Source organism: Engystomops pustulosus, chromosome 6, assembly GCF_040894005.1.
Source record: "Engystomops pustulosus chromosome 6, aEngPut4.maternal, whole genome shotgun sequence".
Classification (NCBI taxonomy): domain Eukaryota; kingdom Metazoa; phylum Chordata; class Amphibia; order Anura; family Leptodactylidae; genus Engystomops; species Engystomops pustulosus.
In genome coordinates this window covers 59344431-59372271 of record NC_092416.1, presented here as the reverse complement: position 1 = coordinate 59372271, position 27841 = coordinate 59344431, and the positions used below count along the sequence as shown (strand labels likewise).

Genomic DNA, 27841 nt, shown 5'->3' with positions numbered 1-27841 from the left:
CCTAAACAGGTTATGTTCCTTCAGTTCTCCAGAAAAGCTGCACGTTGTATGACATCATTGACTGCGTTCCGGTCAGACGATGGAAGGAGTTTATGAGGACCTTGGAACTGCCTGACAAAATAATTGAGACAGTGGAAGTGGAGATGTCCAATTTTCGAGACCAGCAGTATGAGATGCTCAGGAGATGGTGCCAGTTAAAAATAGCTTGTATTGAGTCTGTATACCATACCTTGGAGAGGATGAATCTATCAGGGTGTGCAGAAGAACTTAAAGCAAAGATAGAACAGTATTCGTGATTCCAGAGAAGTGCTACACAATGGGAAACATATGGCATCAAGCACTACATGAACGTTGGCAACATAGAGACTATAGATAAAAAACTTGAAAAAGGAACATCAGTTCTCAGTTTAGTAACATGTGTTAGATACTCATCTTGTAAAAGTACAAAAAATTAAGTGAGTCAACACATTCAGATGAATTCTGCTCTTGCCAACCCTACAGCTTGCACTGCAGCATATCGTATTGATTCTATCCCTGAATTATACAAATAATTAGGTGCTAAGTGCTAACCTAAAAAGGCAAAGCTCTGCTCTATACAGTATATCATGATCCTGAATGATGCATAATCTGGATGTTTTTGTAATTATCTCTTAAGGATTTAGTATAATAAACAAAAGATAAGTAGCAACAGATGGTTAAAAATAAAAATGTATGAGCAAAAATACTTGGATAAAACAGCATAAGTCTTCAGATATCAGTGGACTTCTAGTAGATGTAGTAAAATTATTGGTAAATTAAATATTTGTATAAAAGTAGCAGTAGGATTGTGAAAAATCCATTTATATTCCAGGATTGTAGATGTACACTCACCGGCCACTTTATTAGGTACACCATGCTAGTAACGGGTTGGACCCCCTTTTGCCTTCAGAACTGCCTCAATTCTTCGTGGCATAGATTCAACAAGGTGCTGGAAGCATTCCTCAGAGATTTTGGTCCATATTGACATGATGTCATCACACAGTTGCTGCAGATTTGTCGGCTGCACATCCATGATGCGAATCTCCCGTTCCACCACATCCCAAAGATACTCTATTGGATTGAGATCTGGTGACTGTGGAGGCCATTTGAGTACAGTGAACTCATTGTCATGTTCAAGAAACCAGTCTGAGATGATTCCAGCTTTATGACATGGCGCATTATCCTGCTGAAAGTAGCCATCAGATGTTACAGGGTACATTGTGGTCATAAAGGGATGGACATGGTCAGCAACAATACTCAGGTAGGCTGTGGCGTTGCAACGATGCTCAATTGGTACCAAGGGGCCCAAAGAGTGCCAAGAAAATATTCCCCACACCATGACACCACCACCAGCAGCCTGAACCGTTGATACAAGGCAGGATGGATCCATGCTTTCATGTTGTTGATGCCAAATTCTGACCCTACCATCCGAATGTCGAGACTCATCAGACCAGGCAACATTTTTCCAATCTTCTACTGTCCAATTTCGATGAGCTTGTGCAAATTGTAGCCTCAGTTTCCTGTTCTTAGATGAAAGGAGTGGCACCCGGTGTGGTCTTCTGCTGCTGTAGCCCATCTGCCTCAAAGTTCGACGTACTGTGCGTTCAGAGATGCTCTTCTGCCTACCTTGGTTGTAACGGGTGGCGATTTGAGTCACTGTTGCCTTTCTATCGGCTCGAACCAGTCTGCCCATTTCTTTTTCGGACCATTCTCTGTAAACCCTAGAGATGGTTGTGCGTGAAAATCCCAGTAGATCAGCAATTTCTGAAATACTCAGACCAGCCCTTCTGGCACCAACAACCATGCCACGTTCAAAGGCACTCAAATCACCTTCCCCATACTGATGCTCGGTTTGAACTGCAGGAGATTGTCTTGACCATGTCTACATGCCTAAATGCACTGAGTTGCCGCCATGTGATTGGCTGATTGGAAATTAAGTGTTAACGAGCAGTTGGACAGGTGTACCTAATAAAGTGGCCGGAGAGTGTAGATGTCAGTAGCAGGCTTCTGGTTAGATATTACAGCAGATAGGAAGGTTTGGGGAGCAGTTTGAATGCAAAGATCAAAGAACATCAAAGTGTGAGGAACCCCTTTATGTCCAGCTACAATCCTAGAATATTATTTAATTGTTCACGATCCTGCTACTAACAACAACCACAAATACATTTTAATGGTTGTTTTATAATATATTTTATTTACAAATACTGGATTATTTAAGACAATGGTTTCCAACTATTACCTCTGCAGTAGTGAATCCTTCTACTATAAGCATCCTTCTACTATAAGGTGAAATAAAATAAAAGCTAAATAAAATGACTGTGTAGGTGAAAGATGGTTTAGGACTTTCTACCTACTTCGGAAGGTGGTAAGGAATATTTATTAGAAAACATAGACCAATAATACTACCATATAGTGCTCAACAGTTCTATACTTCTATACTACCGTGTTTCCCCGATAGTAAGACACCCCCGATAGTAAGACGTAGTGGGTGTTCTAGTGGGGTAGGCTAATGTAAGACGTACCCCGAAAGTAAGACATAGTTAGAGCTGCCGGGAGCCGGGTGCTGCAGCCTCTTTATGTCACGGCTGTAGCTCCTGCCGGATAGAAGATTATGTGACCGGAGCTCAGCTACTCCGTGCAGGCTTCGGTCACATGAGGAGAGAGGAGACAGGGCTGCACACTGTGCACTCTGCAGCATGGAGCCAAGGGAGAAGCTTCCTGCTGTGTGCTGCTGCCGCCTGTGTTACTGGAGCAGCTCCTCCCCCTCCTGTGTAGCTGCTAAACTCTGCTACATCAGTCGGACCTGGAGGGGGGGAGCACATGTCAGCCTGGACCAGCCTCTACTCAGCCCTGCAGTCAGTGACACTGAAAAGTATGTATGTTATGTGTAGTGTGTATGTAGGTGTGATGTCTGATCTATATGTGAACATTGTGTGCATGTTTATTTACATATATAATGTATGAATGTAGTGTGTGTCAGTGTGTTTGCTTGCACAGTTCTATGGTTTGTGTTAAAACACCCATCCCCCCCTACACTGTATAACCTCCCACACTGTATAATGCCCCTACTCACAATGTATAACCTCCCACACTGTATAATGCCCCTACTCACAATGTATAACCTCCCACTCTGTATAATGCCCCCCCTTACACTGTATAATGCCCCCCCTTACACTGTATAACCTCCCACACTGTATAATGCCCCCCCTACACTGTATAACCTCCCACACTGTATAATGCCCCTCCTCTTACACTGCATAACGTCCCACACTGTATAATGCCCCCCCTACACTGTATAACCTCCCACACTGTATAATGCCCCTCCTCTTACACTGCATAACGTCCCACACTGTATAATGCCCCCCCTACACTGTATAACCTCCCACACTGTATAATGCCCCCCCCCCCTTACACTGTATAACCACCCATTACACTGTATAATTCTAGCCACTTGCTTTTATAACACTGTTTGGCGGTGAATACCATACTGTTCAGCCTGTTAATAAATGTTAATTTTATGGTTAAAACGAAAAATTTACAATTTTTTTCCAATATAAGACATACCCCGAAAGTAAGACATAGTGGGACTTTTGGGGGTAAAAAGAATGTAAGACACTGTCTTACTTTCGGGGAAACACGGTAGTACCAGCTCAAGTTTCTCTGTCCCCACCTATCCCTTGTCAAGTTTAGACCTAGTAGTGGGGAACCATGTAGGATCTGATGGAGTATTGGTAATCATATAGGATCTATTGGAGCCTCATTGTTAGGCTTTCCTATTACTCAAATTTGTATTGTATATATGACAATTGTAACAAGTTTAATGTTTTCTAAATGGATGAAACTATAAGATGTTTTCATGGAAAAAGAAAAAGGGTAGCACTGGTGCATAGGAGGATGCCCCGACATAAAATTCACAATCATTAGGATTTTTGGAATTTTCTGAAATTGTTAACACTATAATCCTAAAATGAGGATTGATAGAATCTTTCATTAAAAACACAGACATTATGAAGAATAGAATTGGTAATATATGAACATATTTATTATAACCAAGATATATTCCATAGAAATATTGAGCCATTCATAATAATAGGGATGACTTAGGCAATATGCATGGATGTAATATGTGCATCAGCACTGGTTTATAGAGATGCAGTTTATATAACCCCTCTAATATTGTTGGAAAGACTTGATACAATAGTTGAACTCATTAAGACGAAAAACATTGCACTCATAGTTTTTGTAAATATGTAAAGTCATATATGTATTATATTGTTAGTGTTATGTGATTGCATCATATATATTACAGTTAACTAATAAATAGGCCATAAGCTGTGATGTCATAAATTTCTTGATTAGAGGTAAATATTGGCAAATCTTTATCTTACATACGGATTATGCTACTATCTCAATTTATTTCAGTTTTAATGTTTCCAAGCTGCTGCTTATGGATCTTTATCCTAATTGTTATATTATGCAGGCAGCCCATCTCATTAATATATCAATATATGACGCTACTTAAAACATTGACACCCTGAAAGTCTGTACATCCCCCCAGAACCAATAGACTGTGTATTCAGAAAATGTTAATTCAGTGGATCCCATAATGACATTGTGAAGGAAAACCAAAGGATTCACAAGAAGAAGGACAGCACCACCAAGTACCCTCCTACCCTCCTAGTGGGTCCCAATCACCAGATGACTATGATACTCCTCTTCCTCCAAGGAGATAATCTATAATGGCTTTGCGTCCTCCTCATTGGACCCCTGACCTCACCTGTCTTCTCACACTGTATTTTTTGCTGTGAATGACCCTGAGGCATTACCTCTGTTCTGAGCACCTCATCGAAAATTAATACCTTGGGTAGAAGGTCCAGACCACCCAACTCACTCCTATGGCAAAAGCCCTAGTCAGGATATCTCTTTACTATAAAGAGGACTTACTCATATATATGTTCTGTCTATGGTCTATATATGGTATAGTGTTATCCTGCGATATACAGTCATTATGCATGAACATTTAAGGATTTTAGGTATAACTCTAAGGTTCACAAAGAATATAGATCTTAGGTCCACACTGCAAGATCATATATGAACACTGAGGTGCAAGTCTAGGGGGTTAGATGAATATGGATCTTGGAATCCAAACTGAATGGTTCTGTTTGTATTTTGGTGTCCACACTGTATTTATGGATTATGGGATACACACAGTCAGAACCTGGGGTCAAAATGGTACGGACCTGTAAAAATATTAGGATCGATACAGTATAGACATACATGGATCCTGGAATTCTACTCCTCATTAAGAAATTGGCTCTGTGGATAGAAGTGGAGCACCCACTTCATGTTCAATCTCCCAAACTTGGGTCAAAATGATGGCCTCTCCTAAAAAGGAAGATAGTCTACCATCAGTTATGCTCTGTTGTTCACCAGAGTAGTCTGTGACTCTCCAGCTACAGTTTCCAGCATCCCCATTAGAGCCACAATTCGGGTCTATTCACAGCCGCCCTGCTTTACTTTAAATTATGTATATTGTAAAAAAAAAATCTTGGTCAATTTATCTTTTAATAAATAATTTATTTGCAAAAGTATGATGACATCATCAACGTCAACAGCCATGTGACCACAACAACCACACGTATGATACGTCGTATGTGTGAAAAGATACCATATTTATTCATTTTCGTCAGCGTTTAGACAATATATATCTCTCATTTATATGTATATATATATGTATATGCCAGACATTGCTAGAAGGAAGCAGGAAAACATGACAACATGTAGAAAATATTGCGAACATGGCAATGGCAATGAATATGGCATCTGTATATTTTATATATATATTTTTATAAACCAAATATGTTAATATATTATTTACTGTATCTTCTCTTAAAATAGTTTTTTTCTTTAAAAAAAATGATTTCACAGCCAACACATCTGGCATCCTCTAACATCTAACATTCAGTTAACATTTAAGGAATATATTCTGTATATACAATATGTAAAAATCCCTACAAATATGGTGTTGTGGGGGGGGGGGATTCCATCAACATGGGGAAAACTGCAGCTTAGTAACGGAGAGCCCTTTCTGAGATATTGGAATTTATACTTTATTGATCTTAGGGGGATATCCTTTATGGACCTGTATATAACCTGAGGATTTATACTGTATGGATCTTGTTAGTCAGCACTGAATGGAACTGTATGAATACTGGCCGTCTGTACTGCATTGACCTGTAAAGATCTTAAGATCCACACTGAATAGATCTTTGGGTTCAACTTTAATATGACTCTTGGGGCTCTCACTGCCAATATAGGTCTTCTCTTCTACAGTTTAGGATTTATACTGTATAAACTTGTATGGATCTTGGGGCATGCACAGTATGGATGTCTGTGGACCTTGGGTCCAAGCTGCATGTAACTGTGTAGAGCTTGAAATCCACAATGTAAGTACATGAATAGGAGTTGGAGTATGCACTGTACATATTAGGGTTCCTATGTCCTAGACCTATATGGATCTAGTGCAGGGGCAGATTAAGGCTACCATGGGCTCTGGGCTGTCTGAAAATTGTGGACCCCTTGTCTATCTCATTTATTTTAAATGGTCTGAAACGTAGGGGATCATTTATCGTTAGTCGGGATCTTTGTGCATCCTTTTTTTTTTCTTCTGGGTTTTGTACATGTTTCATTTATCTTAGATGTTTATATATCAGGCAGCCAAATATATGGCCTTTTTGTGACTTTTGTATTAAAACAAACTCTACTGAAACCCCTTCTAAAGTTTTTTTCTACAGCTGATGGAGACTGGAGTTTATTTGCTACTTTTCATACATCCACATCTGGATTTTAAAGATATATCAGGCCCAACACTGAAAAACTTGTGGCTTACTTTGCTAGGCGAGTGAAAAAGTTCAAAATTTAGGCACAAACATCCAAATGACAAAAACATTGTAAATAGAGAAAATCCTAAGATAAATTAACCCCTCAGTGCCTAGATTCAGAGTCAAGCTTACAATTAAAAAGGGCTGCTATAAGCATTAGTGCCAAAAATCACCAAATGTGACTATAGTACAGGACTGGAGGCTCTTCTCCTTATTATATCTACAGGGAAGTATCAAACTTGGTGGTTGATTTAGTTGTCCGCCCACCCCACTACCCCCAGAAGCCTTGGACCCCAAATTGTCCGCATTATAATTGCTTACTAGAAGAGTGAGTATGGATTTTGTGTTCCATAATCTGTGTTATTCTACAATGTGTGGATTCAACACTCAGATATCTCAGATACCCCAGAATGGGGTCCATAGTATATAGAAATTCTAGTTCACTATTTATGGACAAGAATTGTTTTTGGTTCCACACAGTATTGACCCTTTAGAGATCTGTGATAAGGGAATTAAGAAGAAAAGTCTGGCATTACAAAGGTGCAGTCTTACCCAGTGTTCAGAGAAAATAAAAATTTTTAGGTCGAAAAACCCCTTTAGTTTTGTTTTGTAAATAAAGTATCAAGATAAAATTATGAAAAATTGATGCAGAATAAAAGTGCTTCAATTGTTCACCATTTCAATATCTCTACTTTCCATCAGTAATACTGAGAAGTGCTGTGTACATCAATAAGCCATGCATCTGTGGGACAAGGACTCGGTCTCCACTGCTTTCAATCTCTGATGTATTTTTCATTTTACTGACAGCAAGCAAAGATCTAGAAGATGGAGCAGAATTGAAACAAGAAGTATACTAGAAAATAGCTGAATATCATTACAATTAAACGAAAACTAAGAGAGTTAATATTAAAATATAAAATAACAGTGTAGCGGGTGATCAGACAAATCCATTACAGATTTTTTATGCTACCTATGAAATACTATGAAATAAAAAAAAATGAAATATTACATTATGTTCTCTGTAAAGAGTTTGTCTAGTCTAAGTAGATTTGGGAAAATCTACTTAGAGTAGCATAGGGTCATTTAAATAGATGTATTCATTACTTTACCAATGCCCCAAATACCTGCTCTGACACTGAATGTTTCCTATAAACTGGAATCTAATGAGCGTATCCCAAAAATAACATGTAGCCAATTACTGGCTTTAACAGTGATGGACAGTGCATAATAGAAGTCAGCATAGAGAGAATCAGGAAGCATTGGAACAGAGTTTTAGAGCCTTTTAACAGTTTTTGTAATAGTTTACCTGGTAACACTACCCCTTTGAATATGGCATAAATTACCCCCTCCTCCATATAAGCAGTCCTGGAGGTATCAGGCAGACACACACACAAGAAACCAAAGTGGTACACTCACACGACGTATGTTCACCTAGGCCATAGCCCGGTCAAACATGTAGCCACGCCCTGGAGGGGAGGACGGATGAGCGCTGCACACCCCTCACATTTACAAATGGGGCACATTTACTTACCAGGTACCTGCACGATCCCCAAAGTGCGTTGTCCAATGAGGATGAAGTCCGCCGCGGTTCACTAAGATCGTGCACCCAATATCCTGCATGTGTCGCTTCACCGCTCAGGTTCACCTTCTTCTGTATGTGAGTGCATGTCTTGCGAATTTTAAATCCCGCGCTTAGTCCGAATCTGTCTAGTTGTCCGACGGCAACGCCCCCGATTTGTGTCGCATGAAAGTCGGCCCGATTGCGCCAAAATCTGATCGCGTGCACCAAAAACCCCTGTTTAATTCAGCGCAAAACGGAAATAGTTGGGAAACCCGACGGAAATGCGCCCCAATGCTTAGTAAATGTGACCCAGTGTGTGCTCACCGCATCATGATTGGGCACCATAGATGTCAATGGGGCTGCATATCAGTCCCCATTCCGTTCGTGTGAATGAGTTACCAGGTAAACAGGACTGGACTATTGTAAGTTTAGTATTCAACTGAAGAACTTTTAATTAAAATAATCTTTTTTTCAGATGGAATGAGATCGCAAAAGCGGTTGGGCATTTTACAAACCTCGTCCAAAAGTGGGTGTTTTGGACGTATTCTCAGTTGTTCTGCAGGTACTTTCGGCAATTACTTTTGTTGGTAAGAATGCCAATACGGCTGCCATAACAGTTTCAAGGTGTTTGTCATTCAGATATAAGATGTCCTCATACTTAATTATTTATGGGACCAAGAAAGCTAAACAAATGCTTATATACCTTAGGCACACTCACAGGGGAGGGGCTTGTCCAATTACAGGTGTGTTTCTATTAAATTGTTTGCGATCCGGAATGAGGATCATGTGTTTTGCATGCAAGCAATGAAAACCTCATGGTCTTGCCCTCGCAGTCTTTGCATTGAGTTAAAACTCTGTCTGTGAACATGACCTTAATAAAATTCAATCCTCCATTTTTCAGTTATACAGTGAGCTAGCTGTATATTACAATATTCCTGGATTGACTACTATTCAGGACTCTGAGAGCAATTTATGGCCTAAGTGTTGGATTTATAGGTCTTTTCCCTCATTCTTTTGAGATATATGACTTTCAATTTAAGAAGTGTGAACTGTATCTGCCATGAAAATGATAGTAATGGAAACATGTGTATAAGAGCTTCTATAAGGACTGTCATGTAGCCTTCTTACCACAGTATAAGGTTTGTCCCAGTATATCTTTAGTGGATATCACCCACAAGTAATCAGGAAGGAAAAACTGAAAGGAATAATCAAAATTTTGGATTATTATGAAAAACAACTGGGGAAGTTTATCAGCTTCACATCATAATTTATATTTAGGGAACGCTAGAGGCAGATTTAGTCTGCTGAATGTAATAAAAAACTGTTTCTCAGTCAAGGATCAGGGGATTTACCCATACACACTATTGGGTTTGATGTGTATCACGTGATGCCTCATTTCTCCTGTGGTGATGCTGTTACTAGATTAAGAAATTATCTTATCATGAGAGGACAGTTCTTAGTTAAGGGTATTGTGGACAATACCTTTAATTTTACAAAAATAATAACTTCCCAAAAAAGATAAGACATTTCTTTGCAGAGAGATAGACTGGATTTCTTTAACCTATAAAGAGGCCTCCAGAGGAGGAATTTAATTTTCTTACATATAATCAGTTATTTCTTGTCTTCCTTGGTTTAAGATTAGTCACTTGTCTCTGTTTGAGACAAGTAGGAAAAACACTCTGAATTTTTGTATGATTCAGTCCGTTAGAATTATTGTTTCCCTCCCCCGAAGGGCTGTGACATCACCGTAGTTTTGTTGATGAAGTTTCCTCTGTAAACCAAATGTTGGACAATATAAACTCTGACAATTAAAGATGAAGGACAGTAAATTTGTTACGCCTAATGTTTTGCTATGTCCCCTTTCTTTAGGATAATTTGCCTTTGCCAAGGCGCTAACTTGGTTTCATCATAGCCCAATGTTCTTAGCTTTTCCGACTGCTCTCTTTCTCGCTCCTCCTCTTCTTTCTTTAGTTTCTCTTGCTCTTTTCTGGAAAACAAGATGGAAGGAGGCGATGGTTACAGGGTAAAGTATACCCTATTTTTTCTTTAAAATTTCTTGTAGAAATTCTCTCAAAACTTGCACATCTTCCCAAAGTAAAATAAAAATTTTCTTCCTGACTACATATTCCCTAAGAGGAGGAGTTTGCATAATAAAGCCCCAAGAATGCTTGTGGAGCAATGTATGGGCGTTCTTACCTTAGTGTAGGAGCGCCGTCCCAATGTGTACTAGTCCAGTTAAGGGGTTGACTATGGGAGTAACATAAACAAGAATGACAGACATGCAGAGAGAAGAGGAAGGAAGGAAGAACATGTCGGAGTATACTTGTTTGGAGCTATGTGACTGGGCGTTCAATGATAACTTTATATAGGAGCAGAGAAGGAGGATGCATGTAGAACAGGGCACTAAGTATACTTGTAAGCAGGTAGGTGACCGGATAACTAATGTTTAGTCTACGGCCTTCAATGTGGCTAGAAAAAAATAATGTACTACCTGTTCTTTGTTTAAATGAAAGAAAGGGAGCTAACTTGTAGGTTATCATCAGGGCACAATAGAAACTAATCCAAAACCACTAGTAAAACTTGACTAGAATAAAGCATCTTCTGCTGCCTCTTCCACCATAATAGATTGGGGGGTTCTATTGCCAGGGAAATTGCACCTCCCCCAAAACCTCTTTTGTCTAAAAGCTAAGAACGAGAGGCCTTCGGTGTCCCAGGGTTGACTCCACAGCAGTACCATTCAAGCATTGAGTCAAACCCATGAGCTTGAGATAACCTTCACAAATATCTGGGGGTTTTTTCAAAAGTGGGAAACAACTAATATGTCTGCCATATTGTATCCACAGAGGAAGACCCTGCCTTCTGATTACAATGGGAGGGGTAGGGGGGATCATCACCATGTTTTCTGGTTTCTTGTACTTCTTTTTGAGACTTTTTTGTGACTGACGAGACTTTTTTTCTGTCAGGTTGAGAATTGTGCACTGTGTGACCTTTAAGGCATAAGATGTTGCAACAAAGAATCTTTTTGCACATTTTTTGGTGCCAATGCACAGTATCAGCATGAATAGTCGTGAAATTTCAGAAATTTTTTTTCAGTAAAAAGTTGCTTCATTGCTGAGACATTACCTACAAAGTCGCACATGAGTCTCAACAAAAAAGCCTCAACTGTGACAAAAAAGTCTCAAAAAGTACAAGAAACCAGACACAGGGTGTCAAGGTTATAGGTGATAGTCCAACCTTCCAATCTCCTTAAAACCCCTTTAAAAAAAATTGCTTTGATGTTAAAAAAATTGTATCTCAATGAAATTATCTCAATATCTATGTAGGTGAGGACAACTCATACAAGGTTGGCTTATTATAGAAAAAGCATTCTCTGCTGACCACTTTCCTTAAAGGGGTTGTCCGGCTACATAAAAGTTAGCCCATATCAACAGCATAGCGGCTTACTTGCTGATAGGTGGGGGTCTCAGTGATGGGACCACCACGGGTCACGAGTACAGGGGGTCTGTTGCACCCCAGGTGGTAGCATGATATGAAGAGAGCATGTTCTCATGGTCGGTGCAGGTCCCATTACTGAAACCTCCACTGATCAGCAAATTAAGGTTAACATGTATGTGGCTGGAGAACCACTTTAAGATCTTATACAACTAGATTTAGAGACATTCATGCACAATCTATGGGCATCATACATAGTCTAGACAATAAGGATTAGCTAGAAATATATGTAAGATAAAACAAGAAGCTCACCTTTTCTGTTCCCTGTCACATGAAGTTTGCAAAGGAAAAAAGAAGGAAATATTAAATTTATTGTAAGAAAAAAAAATACAAATTAGTTCAGTTACTAACAATTGAGATAAAAACCAGCCTTACTTTTCCTCCTCCATTTTCTTCCTCAGGATCTCCCTCCGCCATGCCGGCATTGTGGATAATTTTGCGGCTTCTTCCTGTTCCTATAGGAGAAATGGGAAATCCTGAATAAATACATCTATCAGTCACAAGTATAAAGCCCAATTATAAAACAATACTGTAACTTACTCATGATCCTACTGAAGTCCTTAAGGGGAACAACCACCTAAAATGAATAATCATTCGATTCGATGGTACATTACCCATGGTTTACCTATGCACACTTTTTTACCACTGTTTTAGGAGGGCCAAACCCTTGATCCTACACTAACAACTATGTTATAACAGTTGTAAGTTCGAACATTTATTTAATTAACGTCACTTTACTTTGAAGCCAAATAAAAGGGATAATTGATGTAATAGGTCTATACTATATACAGGCAGTCCCCGGGTTACGTACGAGATAGGTTCTGTAGGTTTGTTATTAAGTTGGATGTGTGTGTAAGTTGGAACTGTATATTTTATAATTGTAGCCCCAGACAAATTTTTTGAGGGTTTCTGTGACAATTGGATTTTATGTTGGATTGTTGTAAGAACCAGCATTAACAAAGCTTAATTGCAGAAACATTTGATAACTGTTATAGGTTTTTATTGTTGCCCAAGGCTAAAGTACAGTAAATTACCAATTACCAGAGGTCCGTTTGTAACTAGGGGTCTCCTGTAAGTTGAGTGTTCTCAAGTAGGGGACCGCACTGTATTTTATTCATTTTTTACATCATCTCGAAGAACTCCTTGGTTTTGTCACATATCATTCAACAAAACCGTAATACATATGTCTTTAAATAAAAACATCCACATTTTTCAGAGCCTTCTAGAATGGGTAAAACGTATCTAATGGAATGCAGTGAAAAGAATAAAAGGAGGAAAGAGATTAGGAAGAGATAAGAAGATGGAGAGGAGACTGACTACAAAAGGATATAACATGGGATTAAAAGCTAAAGTAAAGAAAAGCAAGGAAATGGAAATGAGGGAACAGAGTAAGAGATGAAAGTGGAAGAGAGGAGATAAAGAGAGAAAAGAGAAATAGAGGAGAGGGAAATATTGAATAATGGAACATGGGTAAAAAGAATGAAATAAAATTGAGAAATGATAAAAAGAAAGAAAGAAAGAAAGAGTGGAGAGGAAAGCAAAGGAGTTAAAAGAGCAAAAAGGAAAATAGAAAAGAATATAGAAATCACAGGAGAAAAGTGCACAGTGAGAGTACAGAAGGAGGAGGAGAGAGGAACACACATGAAAAAGAGCAGCAAAAGATGGATGGATAATGGTAGAGTTAAAAAAAGAAAAGAGACAGAAGAAAACATTCAGAAATGGAGGTCTAGGGTTAAAATAATTTACGGTGATGACTAGTATTAACATAACCAGAGCTATTTCCATATTTCCATCTATATCTAAGTCTCCTTGAGTAACGGTCACGCAGAATTGACACATACAAATTGAGGATTAACAAAGTTTACAGATTCTTACAATTATTCTTAACGTGTAAGAGGATCAGTGATATATAGTCTGCAGTATCTCTTTTTTTCAGTGACATACAAAGGCAACAACTTAATCCTATATACTGGAATGGAGCAGGGATAGCTACACAGATTGCATACAACGTCCTATCAGCATGTTATAGAGCAGAGGAGCTGAGCAGATTAGATATAGCTGCTCACTTTTGTTGGACTGTGCGCTGTTTACTGGGATTGCACGGCTTGGAAAGGTGTCTGCACTGGGATTGTGGTGCATCATCGTTTTTTGGCACAGCTGTGCTGGCTTCCATGCAACACAAATTGGGGGACGTGCTGTCGGAGGATCCCCATAGGGGCTTATTTACTAACACAGCCGCTGAAGTTCACTGAAAGTACATTGTCCGACGATGATGCACTCTGCCGCGATTTACTAAGATCGTGTGCCCGGTATCCTGCATGTGTCGCTTCCCCGCCCATGTCTGACAGAGTTCACCATCTTTTTAGTGGTGCATGTAAGTGCTTGAGCTTTGCGACACAATTTGAAAGTTAAATCCTGCGCTCAGTTTGAATCAGACCCCTACATCATGTCGCATGGAAGCCAGCGCAGCTGTGCCAAAAAATGCCAGCACAGACACTTGTTAAATACCTGTGCAAGCCGTGTTATCCCCAAAAAAGGTGCATAGTCTGACAAATGTGAGCAACCGACCCTTAGTAAATGAGCCCCATAATGTCCAATCTGCAGACAGCATGTTATAGAGCACGAGGAACTGAGCTGATTATATATAGTGTCCAATCTGCAGATAGCATATTACAGAGCAGGAGGACCGGAGAAGATTATATAGTGTCCAATCTGCAGGCAGCATATTATATAGCAGGGGGAGCTGAGCAGATTGTACATAGTATCCTATCTGCAGGCTGCATGTTATAGAGCAGAGGAATTGAACTGATTGTATGTAGTGTCTTAGTGTAGTGTAGTGTCTTATCTACATACAATAGACCAGGGCGAATGCGCACATTGCACATAGTGTTTTATCTGCCAACATTGTACTATAGAGCAGAAGGAGATAAGCATATTGCATATAATGTCCTCTTGGCAGACAGTATATTATAGAGCAGGAGTTACTGAGCAGATCTTAAATAGTATCCTAGTATGTTATAGATCAGGTGAAAACCTATGCTGCAGACAACAAACAAACCCTGAGCATGGAGACATATAGATTTGTTAGTTGAATCTGCATTAAAGCAATAAAAATCAAACAAGCTTAATTAAACTTACTTGCCAATTTTTTACAAAAATGTAGAAAAATCACCACCAATGATTTGCAATGATTAAATGTTACTTGGGGCAGTGAAGGGCAATGCCTAGCCCTCAATAATATGGAATACATGTTTCCTACTGTTCTGTAATACCAGGACTCCACTTCAATATTATTATTTCAGCATCTGCACCCAAGTGTATGCACATAGGGTATAAAATATGCAAACTGGTGTAGATGTAGCATGTAGCATCACATGGCAGTTTCCATTTCTCCCACGCTTGAAGCTGTAATCTTATCGTATCGTGGTTAAAATGTAACCATACTGTTGATGACATTTTATTGATCAATAGTGCAGATGATAATAAATTTGTTATATACTTCATTAAAGAAATATGTTCCAGTGTCCTTCCCATCTTTATTATTTAAGCAGTTTATGTAAATCAACCTTCTGTCCTGTTCTTCACTGACAGCTGAGAGCTATAGGATCCTGATTTAACCCTTAACAGACTGTCCCTGGATAGTCCAATTTCCTCCATCATTCACGGAAATATTCTGTAGGAATGGAAATCATTTGTTATCATTTGCCTTCTTTTCTGTCTGAAGATGCAACTCTCCATGATTCTAAATACACTGCTTACTGCAGGAGAATGGGGAAAAAATAAGGTACAGAGAAGTACCGTAGTTTAACTTAATGAAGTATATTACAAAGTTCACTGTTATCAACTGCTCTATTAATTTTTTAAATAAAAAAATAGGTTTGCTACAAAAGTTTAGGTACCCGTTAACTATGAATCACTCCATCTCCATAGTTAAAACTATTAACTATGAATTCCACTCCATCATGTGAACACATTTCATACCTTTTTAAACTTAGAAAAAGTTGCAATTTAATAAATGTTTCTAAAATTAAAATACAGCAGTGATCAGACTTGCATTCTAGGGAACCTTTATTGAGCTTTAATGAAAAATACAACTACACACAAATATATTTGACCTACAATTGAGCTACAGAGAATACATCAGAAATAGAAGGCCAAAAACACACAGGAACATTTCTACACCTATAAGCTCTCAGTTGAAAAAAACACTGAAATTATTATAGTAAGCTTCATGTCTCAGAACTGTCCAAGATAATTGGTCAGATCCACAAGTCAGAATTCAGATTTGTGGCTGATTTATAAAATTTGAATGCCCATTACTAGATCACTGGGTCCGGTTCTGAAAGATAAAGCCTAATATGTGTACCGAAAATTACCATAAATTAAAAAAGGCATGCAAGATCTGTCTAAATAGAAAATATATAGCATGAACCGCACTGCAATCCAGAATTCTGGCGTCAAAAATCACAATATGGTTTTGAGACTATTTTGCGTCTATTTTAGTAATAATATGACTGCCCTCAAATGTTAATTTACTTTCTATGTTGTCCCCTATTAGTAAGATTGCAGGTATGTTTGACAATTCTTAAATATCATTTCATAATTCTGGTGTATATCAGCTCAACAGGCTAACCACATCTCAAAAAAGAAATGTGATATTCAAAAAGTCAAGAAAAATTTTCAACAGTCACCAGTTTGGGACATTTTGACACCAGAATTCTGAAGGTAAGAGCTTGATAAATATGACTCATCATTTAGGTAGGAGATAATGGGAAATCTGACTACTACATGCTATAGATATACTATACTTAAAATAATCACCAAAAACAGTAATTACACACATGTACATTACTTTCTAGAACTAGATAATAAATTAGTTCTAACGTCAAACATACAAAGAATGGTTAAGAAGAATGCCACTTAGACAGATATGTATTCATATACTATGAGTTTATATATACTATGAATTCTTTAGGGTTAATTTACTTAAGACTTTAAAAAGTGTATAAAAAGTCTAACAGTTTTAGGTCATATTTTGTCTTTAAGGGAAAGTAGATACCCCCATTTATGTGTTAGAATGGAAAGTGCGTATGTAAGAGTGGCTTCTGCACTGGTGGACCCATCACATTCATGCATATCATTGATGATCATTTATTTGAAGGCCACTATGTAATTTTAAATTTTACCTATAGGTCTTGAAGTAAAGGAAATGTATGCTTCAATTAGAGGTATTTTGATCAAAAAAGAAAAGCCAAAGTTTATGAGTTCTCCAAAACATCTAAGTCCTTGGATAGATGTAGAGTGAGCTACTGATAATTATTGATTAAAGGTTGGGTGATTTTGGTTCAAAATGGCCGCTATTGCACTTCTTTATGATGATGGAAGACATACAGTGCTATTTATGTCTGTATGTAAACATATACATGGGTGTATGCATTGTATCTTGTTTTTCCTTTATGCCCACACCTTTAAATATTACAATAAAATTAGGAAAAAATCCACTACATTATTTTACTATCAAGGTATAGTTTTCTTTTCATGGATAGAAAACAGATGGGATAGCAAAATCTTATTTTTTGGGAATTTTACTATAACTGACCTCATCATCAAGCACTTTTACTTGGTATATTAATATTAGGGCTTACTTATTTAGATTTGTTTGCATGGAACTGCTAGAATAATTATATGGATCATAATAATCATTATAAGATGGATTTTTCCATCCTCCAAAAACACAAAAACAAAGAAATTAAACATATTCTGCATTTTGCTCTTTAAATGGTTCTGCTGATCTCTCTGTTCCACAGCGAACAAATGTGCACCTGCTGCTATGTGAATTCAGTTGTTCCATATGGATTTACTCATCCATAAAAGGAGGCAGCCTTTTGTTGCCGTGTTTATGCTGGTAAAGTCGTATTTACCATCAGCCTGTAACATATAGGAACAAGTGATAGAAATAACCTCATATGTCAAACATTTCAGCTTCTTTTTCCTTCCAAAATGAAAAACTACGATCAATATAACGACAAATGTCATCATTGGTAAATTCCCCCAGTTCCGACACCAGCTGGATGGAGTCCTTCCTACATTTTGGGAGTGGAGTCAGTTCATCTGAGGTAACCACATTCTGCTTGGATTTGAGGTCCATTATAACATTGGATTCATCTACCAATGTATTTTGAATTTCAGTCTCTTCTAGCTGCTCAGTTACTTTAACACAATCTTCATCTCCCACTATACTGTCCCCAAAGAATTTCTGCTTAAGGTCCTCAAATCCATCAGTCCAATCTCTCTTTCCAGATTCAATTTCTTCCATGACAACCTTATGAAATTTACGAATGAGCTCCCAGCTATGACTACCAAGCCGGTCAAACATTTCGTAGCATAGAAGGTGACGGAACTTTCTCTCCTCTCGTGACATAGTCATTTCTAACAACTGGAAGTAGCCCAACATGAAAAGGTCCAAGGTTAGGCTTGAGTATTCAACTGGTGAGCCATTCACATGGGGTAGAAAATGTTCTGGCCAATAAAGCATATTTGCCCTACTCAGACGCCGAATCTGCCTTGTGGGAACCTGACATATGATACTTCTCCAGTGACTGATCAACTTTCCAACAACTTGTCTCTGTTTCATAAAGTATAAAAGGCGGTCATCATCACTTTGTCCTTTGGCAATTTTGCCATTGTTCTCCTCATTTTCCATCTTCCTTTTCTCAATCTCTACCTCACTACTTGTGGAACCACTGCTAGGCTTCTTTTTTGGATTGCTATTTTTAACAGACTCTGTAAAAGTCCATTTCTTCCAGTGTTCAAGGAAAAGATATACAATCCTTTCCTTTCTCATGTCTATGTAGTCTTGTACACAGCTAAGTTCTGTTTGTACTGGTAGACTTCTAGTCATATGATCTGCACTAAATAATGGCTCTCCTAATGCATCCATAATGTTACTTTGATTACCAGAATCTATATCTCTTGGGAAGACATCCTCATCATGATATGTTAACTGGGCATGTGATAGCATTATAGGTGGTTCTTCAAGTGGTCTTGATAATCCATCATTCAAGATGTTAAATTGCTCATTGCTTGTGATATAGTCTTCCTCCAATATAGGTTCCCTTCCATATCCGTAAGCTGTCGTCCCTACAGGTAAAGATCTCTTTCTCTTATAGATCCTGTTGGAAGCATCATAGTCATTTTGGGGTCGGGCGTACAATTCATAATTAGCTTTTAAGTTTTTAACTGATACACCAAACTGTTTAATTTCTTTCTCAACTTCTTCTCTGGTGGAACTAAAGGACTGAGATCTGCCAATATTTGCTCCACCGTCTTTAACTGTATTTTGAGGCAGTTCTGTGGTCTCCCTGGACATCAAGTCTTCAAGATCGACGTCTTTACCTCCAAGAGTGGCTAAGAGAATAGCCATACTTTTTAGAAGTGTAGAGATTTTAGAACACCAAGCTGGTAGGTCATCAGCTCTACCTTGCATTTGTTTAGGATTAACAGTGAAGTGTTCTTGTGATAAGGCAGCCGATACCGGTAGCAGTTGCTGTAGTTCATGTTCTAGCTGCTCCAGTTCAGTTTCTACTTTCTGGACTTTATGCATCACTTGAAGGTTCTCAATCTGCTTCTCAATACGATTAATATCATCTTCAGTCATGAGTTCCCCAAAGGGTCCCAAAATTGCATTGTGCGCATGAGAATATCTCCATCCTTCTGGGTGGTAGTAACTACCGGCCTCACACTATTTCAAAAGTAAAAAAAAAACAAAAAAGAGGGAACATGGCCCTCAGGATACAAAGCCAAATAGTCTGTTGGTTGCACTCTTTTAAAAAAAAAAAACTACATGTTTTAGTGGTGTAATGGTATACGAGGATATCTCTAAACAAGGCATGGGGTTCTCAATTAAGGAATAAATAAAACTCCACGAAAATAGGAGCAAAGAACATCGCATCATTCACAGAACATATAGGTGGCAATCCCGTTTATCAAGCATGCTCTGAAGTATTCCCATAAGAAATACATGATGTTCATCACTGGAAGGATAACTAGCGATGAAGATGGTACAGGACAGATCACTCATTACACCACTAAATGTCCATGTAAAACATTTAAACGTGCAGTATGCAGTATACACACATATATAAGCTATTAATATCTATAGATACCATCAGGTCAGGTTGTCTCTTTATGTAAACAACTGGGCGGATTGAAGATTGAGCTTGTCATACTTCTCTGTACTAGATACTGCAGTTTAAATGTATCATGAGAAGAGGAAAACAAACTGCACACCAACACCATGCAAACATATCCTAAGAGATGAGACTTCAGTTCTTCTTGGGAACCATTTTTTAAACTATTTTTTTATTTATACGTTTGATAAACCTCAGTGGTAAACCCTAACCCTACTGAAAAATAGGCCAAAGAAGCGACTTCGGCCCAGTGCAAAAGCTATTTCATTGACCATCCGCTTGCCATGTGCAAGTTTCCTTTTTTGGACAAAATTTTTTACAAGGGGAATGGGCAGGAAAGGTATTGACTGAAAGGACCCGGCTTCCTCCCACACTCAAAAACATACTTGTAGGTTGTTTAGATTGTGAGCCCCATGGGGACAGGGACCAACTTGTGCGCTATATAAAATTATTTATTGATTTATTAAAGGACATTTGGCTAACCGCTATTGAAGATGTAGAGACACCATAGAGCTGAAGCAGCCTGAATGGGCATATAGCGATTTAACAGAGAGTATGTTGACTCATTTTAACTCATTAATTGGAGAATGCGTTTTTATTTTAGATTGCACTCTGGTCCTAAAGTAATAATGCAGCATTCATAGTGTCCAGCCATATGGTAGATGAACATATACACTGTACAATCCATGCAGAGGTTGTATGTAAACTTACTACCCAAGAACTTGTGTCAACTAAAACTAATCAGAATCAGGGTAGGACTGCCCCACCAGAGTAGCAGAAGATTATGCAAAGGGCCCAGGCTCTCATATATAGTGATAGGTCCCCAAGGTTTAACAGAAGGCAACTTCATTGGCTTTCATATAGGATGGTTTACAAATATTAAGGATGATTAGATTTTACTAACGATCCATCCTACAGGGAGAAGAACATGTATTATGTAGTTGGAGGCTGGACCCAGAGCATAATTAACCCTGGAGCTTTAGTTGTTCCCCAATTTGCCCCCAGTATTATTCAACCAGCAACCCCTTAACAACATGGTTTAGGCCAATTAAGCCAAGTTGACACAATGGCTATGAGCTGCCTCTATCTTAAAGGGGTTTTCCCATGAAAGAAAATCTCAAATTTCATTCCCTTAGTGATGTTTCCACAAAAAAGATCATTTTTACTCCCTTACTTTAAAATTTTACTCTGTTTTACTGCTGTTTTAGCCCTATTACTCAGTGATGGTCAGTGTAAAATTCCAGGGTGTGGGTGAGGACTTTCTAAGCAGTAGTGATGAAGTCGGGCTCTTCTTAGTGATCTGGCTCATTAGGCTCCGCTCACTAAGAAAAGCCAGCTCTTCTGGCTCCAGAACAGCTCCCTATTGAGTGTGTAATAGGGAGCCTCAGCCCAGTCGCTCCCCCACTCCACACCACTTGTAACTCAATTTTATCAGTTAAAGGGGGCGTGGTGAGTCGATTAGGGGTGGGGTTAAGTGACCCATCGGCTCACAGAGGGTAGCTTACTCCCGTCATTCACGAGAAAGAGCTGGCTCTTAGAGCTGGTTCGTCAAGAACAACCCATAACTTCTGAGCAGACACTTCATGATCCCATTAGTGCTGTGAGATGCTGTATGTATGCTGACAATGTAGTTAGATTATATGGGTACAGGTTCATATACACTTTCATTTATCTTTTGAACAGTCACTAGTTTCTGACACATAGAAAGAAAGATGTATAGTATAGTATTCTCATACTATTACATTCTCAGCCACAACATACAGATCTGTTGTGCCTCCCATCCTTATCTGCCTGTAGCTTTACTCTGCTCACGCTGTTGCTTGCTGGCAATAAGTCTGTGTCTGTCTGTGTGAGCTCGTCCTGGAATACAAGAGTGAGTGCTGGAGGCAGAAAGGAGCTCAGTGCAGCGACAGACAGGAAAACAATATTATCGACCTTGAACTCAGAAGATTAACAGTCAGGACCCGGGGAAACAGAAATTGTGTATATCAGGACTGATAGAGACAGGTTGGACTGCTGTTGAAATGCTGTATTTATGCTGTAGTGAATTAGCGAATGTGTTATTTTGTTATCCTGAGTGCATATAAGGATCTTATCTTCGTGGGAATACTCCTTTAGGTAAAAAGGAAGGTGAACCATAAATGACATAAATGAGGATACAAGTGTTTAGTAGAAGAGATAGTTCCATAAGAAAAATATGAACTTAAATCAATACCCCCTCCTTAATTATTTCTTTTTGTGTACTTTATTGTGTCCTGTCACATCATGTGTGTGCACTTTTGAGCGTTGCAGAGGGTACAGTCGAATCTGGGTCCAAGAGGCTTAGGGAGCCCCTACGGTGTAACTTTCCCATATGTGAAGACTAGTACTATGAACCATACATTATAGTCGGGGGCCTGGCACAGACTTTACACTGGGGCCCATCAGCTTAAGTTACACCACTGGCACTTATAGCACAGCAGTCAAATATGATGTAACCAAGTGCTGTATATTTATAGCCAAATTTATAGAAGCAATATTACCAATACATTTAAAGGAACTTAATTCCTACTCTTACATAGAAAAACATGACATTGTATCAGTTTATCTCTGTCACTTCTGAGAAAATAACACTTTTATCACAACCATCTCTAGTTCCTGTTAGCCTCATTCTTATACACTGAATTGTAAATGCAATTATTCATGTGTATGTTCCAGTATGTTCCACTCATTCCCTCCTGACTTCGCTACCAGGTATGGGTTTCCAAAAAATACATCATCTTTACTTCACTGCTCTAATACTGGGCCTCAATCATCATCAGTTCAAATCAGTTTTTATAGGTCTTTGCCCAAAATGCTGAAGCAAACATAAACTGCAATAAATATTATGTAAATGTGTGATAAAACTGGATTTTTGTGTATTTTATATAAGAATCCTGTGTGCTTCTACAGAATGGTCAGTTTTAGACACCTGTTGTGTGTAATGTAAAGAAGTTCTGCAGAGTAATGTCATGCAAATTCCCCGTTTGGTTGCTTAGGTGTGATTTGCATTCACCTCCATAAGGTGTGACTCAGCAAACTCTGTTATATAAGGATAGACTTGGATATTCCTGCCTCATACTGTCAGGGAATTCTAAGAATATAGGAGTGATGAGCAAGTAGGAAGTGCATCTCATACTCTGCATTACACAGAAAACCTGCTGATTTGAATGGACATTGTATAATGCTTTATTTACCTTACTGGGAAGCTGCGCATGTTCTATAGGGTCAGAACCCTGTAGAAAGTAGACTATACTAAGTATTTTAGATGGGGAGCCCCACTAAAAAGCCCACCTAAATATATTGGAAAGAGGGTAAATAGAATTTGTTGGGTATAGTCTTTGGGCTTCAAGATATATTTTCAGATTTGTCTGCTTGCTGTTAGTTAAAGGGAACCTTCCATTTAAATTGACCCCTCCCCCCAAATAAATACCTTATAAAAAAACTTTGATGAAAAAGCATTGCCCATATCCCTAAATGGTAGCTTTCCGTGGCTGCATTGTTATAAAATTAGTTGGAAAAATTATATGCAATTCACCTGAGTTGTCCAATATTAATGGGGCCCTGCATAGTAAATTTTACTTGCTTTTCCCTGCCTCCTTGTTCCTGATTGACAAGTCTCACTGCTAGAAAATGCTGCTGTATGGAACTAGTACTTATGGACCGTCTGCCAATATTCAACTGCAGACATACACAGCTTTGTTTACTTATAAGAGTAGAAAATGCTTTCTAAAATGTTTTATACGGTGCCTTTTTGGAAGGACTTTGAGCACTTCATGTCATGTGACCAAGGTGATGTCATCTGAGGTCCTTGTCCCAGTAACATTTTTCAAAATCTACCCCATGTAGTATCTGTATTGCATGAAATCACAGTGTGCCTTCATTGAAGTAGATGTCCATGGAGGCATACCGTGATTTCATGTGATACAGACACATACATGGGATACATTTTGTACATGTAATAGGGTAAAGAACCTAATATGTCATCACCCTGATCACATGACATGAAGTGCCCAATGTCCTTGCAATGGTGAGAATGAGAAATGGGACATGGGGATGAGTAATGTGGTGACATGTTCCCTTTAAAGGAAACACTCTAACACTTATTGTTGCTGATATCCAGAAGAATAAAACTATAAAGACTGGTGGAAATCCTATAATGAATGATCCCTAATGTGTCAGTACAGGTAAAATCTATTAATTAGGAAACCAGTCTGTTTGGCTCTCCGAGAATTGTCTAAACTTTATATAACAGCAGCAAACCACTGTCAGTGGAGACATGTAAGAATGAAGGAATGAAGCATGTATACTAGAAAAGTATTATAGATGTATTGTGCAGGAAGCACTTTCATGGGGTATTCCAATTTTAGCAAATGCATATAATTTTTTTGTACAATAAATATACCGCAATACACGTTATAGAATTTAGTTTCTTTAAGCACCTTAAATTATACTTTTATGGAAAATGCATCTGTTCTGGTCATGACCAGCAGACTGTCAGCCCTTGAATGTAAAAAGTAATGGTTTGTATACAGAAAGTATAATGGAATATTATTCATCCTTTCAACAAGATAAATATACTTATGTTTGCTAAAACTGTATTACCCCTTTAAAGGAAACCTCCCCAACAAGGTAGATCTGATGGAAGGTTCCTTCTATCAAGCTCATCCTCATACTGTATGTGGTTAATATATGAGTATAGCAGAACCTAAATAAACGTATCTTCTATTTATGCAAATTATCGGGTACAGCTTCTTGGGCATGGAATATATAAGATAAGTTTTTCTTAAGTTCTGCTGAACTCTTATATTAGCCATGTACAGTATGGGGATGAGCTCGATAGTAGGAACCCTGATGGTAGGATCCCTGATGGTAGTTTTACTTCACAAAATAGTTCTTTACATCAAAGCAATAAATAAATGAAGCAAAGAAAATACAAACATCACACAGAGGGGGTGGCACACCAAACGATTCACACCAAACAAAGCCCAAACTTACAGTCCACACACCCCAAACTGCAGATGGAGCATCATCTTACCGTGCGTTTCCTCTCCTCCTCCTCTTGTATTTTCAGCTGCAGTTTTCGCACCATGACCTGTCGTTTCCATTCTGGGATAGGTCTTCCTTGTTCATCATGTGTAGGGATAAGAGACTCAATATCAAGCTGGTTACTCTGTGCCATGGCTGGAGGAGTAGAATTTCCATTCATTAGGGGCTCAGAAGTCTTCCCTGCTCCCTTGTTGGGGGAAATGGTGGGGTTTCCTGGTGATGTAGAAGGAGAAGCCGGAGAAGGAGTAACCGGAGATGGAACCTCTGACTGAAAGAAAAAAGAATAGATATAACATGGCTTCTACAGTATCTATTTTTCTATTTCTCTATCTACCTACCTATCTCTCTTGTCTTTTATATCTCTCTTCATCTCTCCATCTCTTCTATCTGTTATCTATCTAATCTTACCTGAAAAACTCAACTAATCTGATACTTCCCACTCCGACATGAGCTTACATGTCCGACATGTGACCCATGTCAGACATGTGACTGACATGGGTATTTCCAAAATCACTTAGCTTCATGTATGTGTTTATGCATCTCAGATTAGTCTCTGTCTAACAAAGATATTAATTTTCTTAAGAAAACAAACTAGTTCCTCCCTTAGAACTAATATAATACTTGTTCTAGTATCTTAACAATGGACAGTTTGTATAAAGATACCAGGTGCAGGGAAATTAAAATCGATGGCTAATTTGCTTTTAAAATATTTTGCGATAAGATTTTCCACTTATATAATGAAACAACAGTGACAGATATGCTTGCTAACTAGGGGTCGTCTGTTAGTCGGGGATCGCCTGTATAGAAAATTACATTTTATGCATGATATAAATAAATAGGATAGGCAACTTCAATAAGCACTGGCATAACCTGTCACCCTCTCTCCCTTCAGGTCTGTGTGCTTTATAAGTTTACATAACTTATAAGGGACTTCATATACACATACACATGAGTCAAATGTCTAATAGGTGGTTTGTCCCAGGATGATATTAATAACTTATGCATATTACAGTATATCAATATCTTAATATCCTGCTTGGATTGGATGGATATATAAATGGCTGGTAGTTAAATGTAAATCTTCCCATTGTCTGCAGCACTGAGGATCAGAGGTAAGCACATGAAAGGAGAGAGTTTATCTTAAAAAATTTGGTTTGATGTCTGTAAAGAAATATGACTGGGGGTTCTATATACAAAGACAGACAGGATCGGCTCCAGGTTTCAGTAGGCCGCTGGGTGGCAGAGCCTCAGTGGGACCTTTTTCAGTGAACTCGCATGACGGCATTAAAAATTCTGAAACTAAAAATCAGTCTCCTAGTTTTTCATACCAAACAGTCCCCTCATGGTTATTTTATATAAAGCCCCCCTCACCCCTATGGATTCATTAGATACAGCCATTTATTATGGCCTTTCAAATGGAAAACTGGAAGTTTTTATCCTTTTTGCGCCTCTTGCACCTGAATTTATGAAGTGTCAGAGCCACAATATAGCTGTTTTCCGACACTCTCGTCCTGTTCTAATTTTGGGCGCAAAATTTTAACGCTGCTTGTGAATCCACCAGTTTTATTGCGCTTCTATTTTTCTGACTCATTTTTTAGCGTACTTTGTGGAGCAAAAAGAGAGCAGCTGAAAATTGGTCTATGGAGTCCTAAACCTTTTAGTCTGTGCGCCAATTCATAAATCCCTTTAACAAGTGTTCATATAGTCTACTTTCTGTCTGGGATTTGATTTTCAAAAAGCCTCCAAAAAGTCCCAACTCATTAATCTGGCTTTGAACAGCATTGCACTAGAAGCAGTTCTATGTTTATGCCAGATTAATCAAGTGGTGGAAATCAATGTGACTTTTTTGAGATTTTTTTTTATACCACAAAAGCCCAGGGAAACCAATGGTAAATAACCCCCAATATGTATATTTATAAATACACTTTACACCGTAGAAGTGTATATAGGCAGTCCTCTTCTTAAGAACATCCGACTTAGAGAGGACACCTAGTTACAAACGGACCTATGGATGTTGGTAATTTACTGTACTTTAGCCCTAGGCTACAATGATCAGCTGTAAGAGGTATCACAATGTCTGCAATTAAGCTTTATTGTAAATCTTGGTTTGTGCGACAATCCAACATTATTAAAATCCAATTGTCACAGAGACCAAAAAAAATTTGGCTGTGATTACAATGATAAAATATACAGTTCCGACTTACATACAAATTCTACTTAAGAACTAACCTACAGAACCTTTCTTGTACCTATCCCGGGGACTGCCTGTATGGACTATATAGATGAGCTTAGAATATGATACTACAGTACAAAACAATTAAATATCTGAACAGAAACCTGACACAAAATGCTAATTCTTTACTTTTTCACTTATGTGATCTAATAAATTGCAACATATAGAATTAATGTCACCCGCACATTTGATCCTTGTTGTCCGCTGCCTGAGAAGACTGTGGTTAAACCTTTGCTTTGTGGGGTTGGTTTCAGACTTTTCCCAGCTTTAATTTCAGCAAGCAGCTCAGAGTTGTCTCCAGTTGGGGACATCATGTTGAATGACTTTGTACCTATCAAAAATAGTAATGATATAGTAAATTATACACATGGTTTTAGTATGGTTAATATTAATTTTCTAA

The 27841-nt window shown here is 38.4% G+C and overlaps 3 protein-coding genes across 6 annotated transcripts in view; 1 reads left to right on the top strand and 2 right to left on the bottom strand.

Moving 5' to 3' along the window:
- TNFRSF25 (TNF receptor superfamily member 25) overlaps positions 1 to 4354 on the top strand; it is a 38943-nt gene extending 34589 nt beyond the window's left edge. Inside the window, exon 10 of one of the 2 annotated variants that reach the window (XM_072156264.1) lies at positions 25 to 4354. In XM_072156264.1, coding sequence (XP_072012365.1) covers positions 25 to 296 — 272 coding nt within the window. In that variant the 3' untranslated portion in view covers positions 297 to 4354. Of the gene's footprint in view, positions 1 to 9 lie in introns of both variants that reach the window. The other variant, XM_072156263.1, reaches the window with a different exon arrangement.
- A 1226-nt stretch (positions 4355 to 5580) lies between these two features.
- The window catches only part of LOC140135144 (espin-like), a 163774-nt gene continuing 141513 nt past the window's right edge, over positions 5581 to 27841 (bottom strand). For 2 of the 3 annotated variants that reach the window (XM_072156256.1, XM_072156258.1), the window contains 5 exons: positions 27627 to 27772; positions 25198 to 25476; positions 12328 to 12407; positions 12205 to 12216; positions 5581 to 10447 (listed from right to left, as the gene is read on the bottom strand). In XM_072156256.1, coding sequence (XP_072012357.1) covers positions 10300 to 10447; positions 12205 to 12216; positions 12328 to 12407; positions 25198 to 25476; positions 27627 to 27772 — 665 coding nt within the window. In that variant the 3' untranslated portion in view covers positions 5581 to 10299. The remainder of the gene's footprint in view (positions 10448 to 12204; positions 12217 to 12327; positions 12408 to 25197; positions 25477 to 27626; positions 27773 to 27841) is intronic. The other variant, XM_072156257.1, reaches the window with a different exon arrangement.
- On the bottom strand, positions 15855 to 19609 carry LOC140065219 (espin-like protein). Its single transcript, XM_072112822.1, has 2 exons — positions 17928 to 19609; positions 15855 to 15888 (listed from the first exon to the last, which is right to left on the bottom strand). The coding sequence occupies exons 1-2, from the start codon at positions 19607 to 19609 to the stop codon at positions 15855 to 15857; spliced, it is 1716 nt and encodes a 571-aa protein (XP_071968923.1).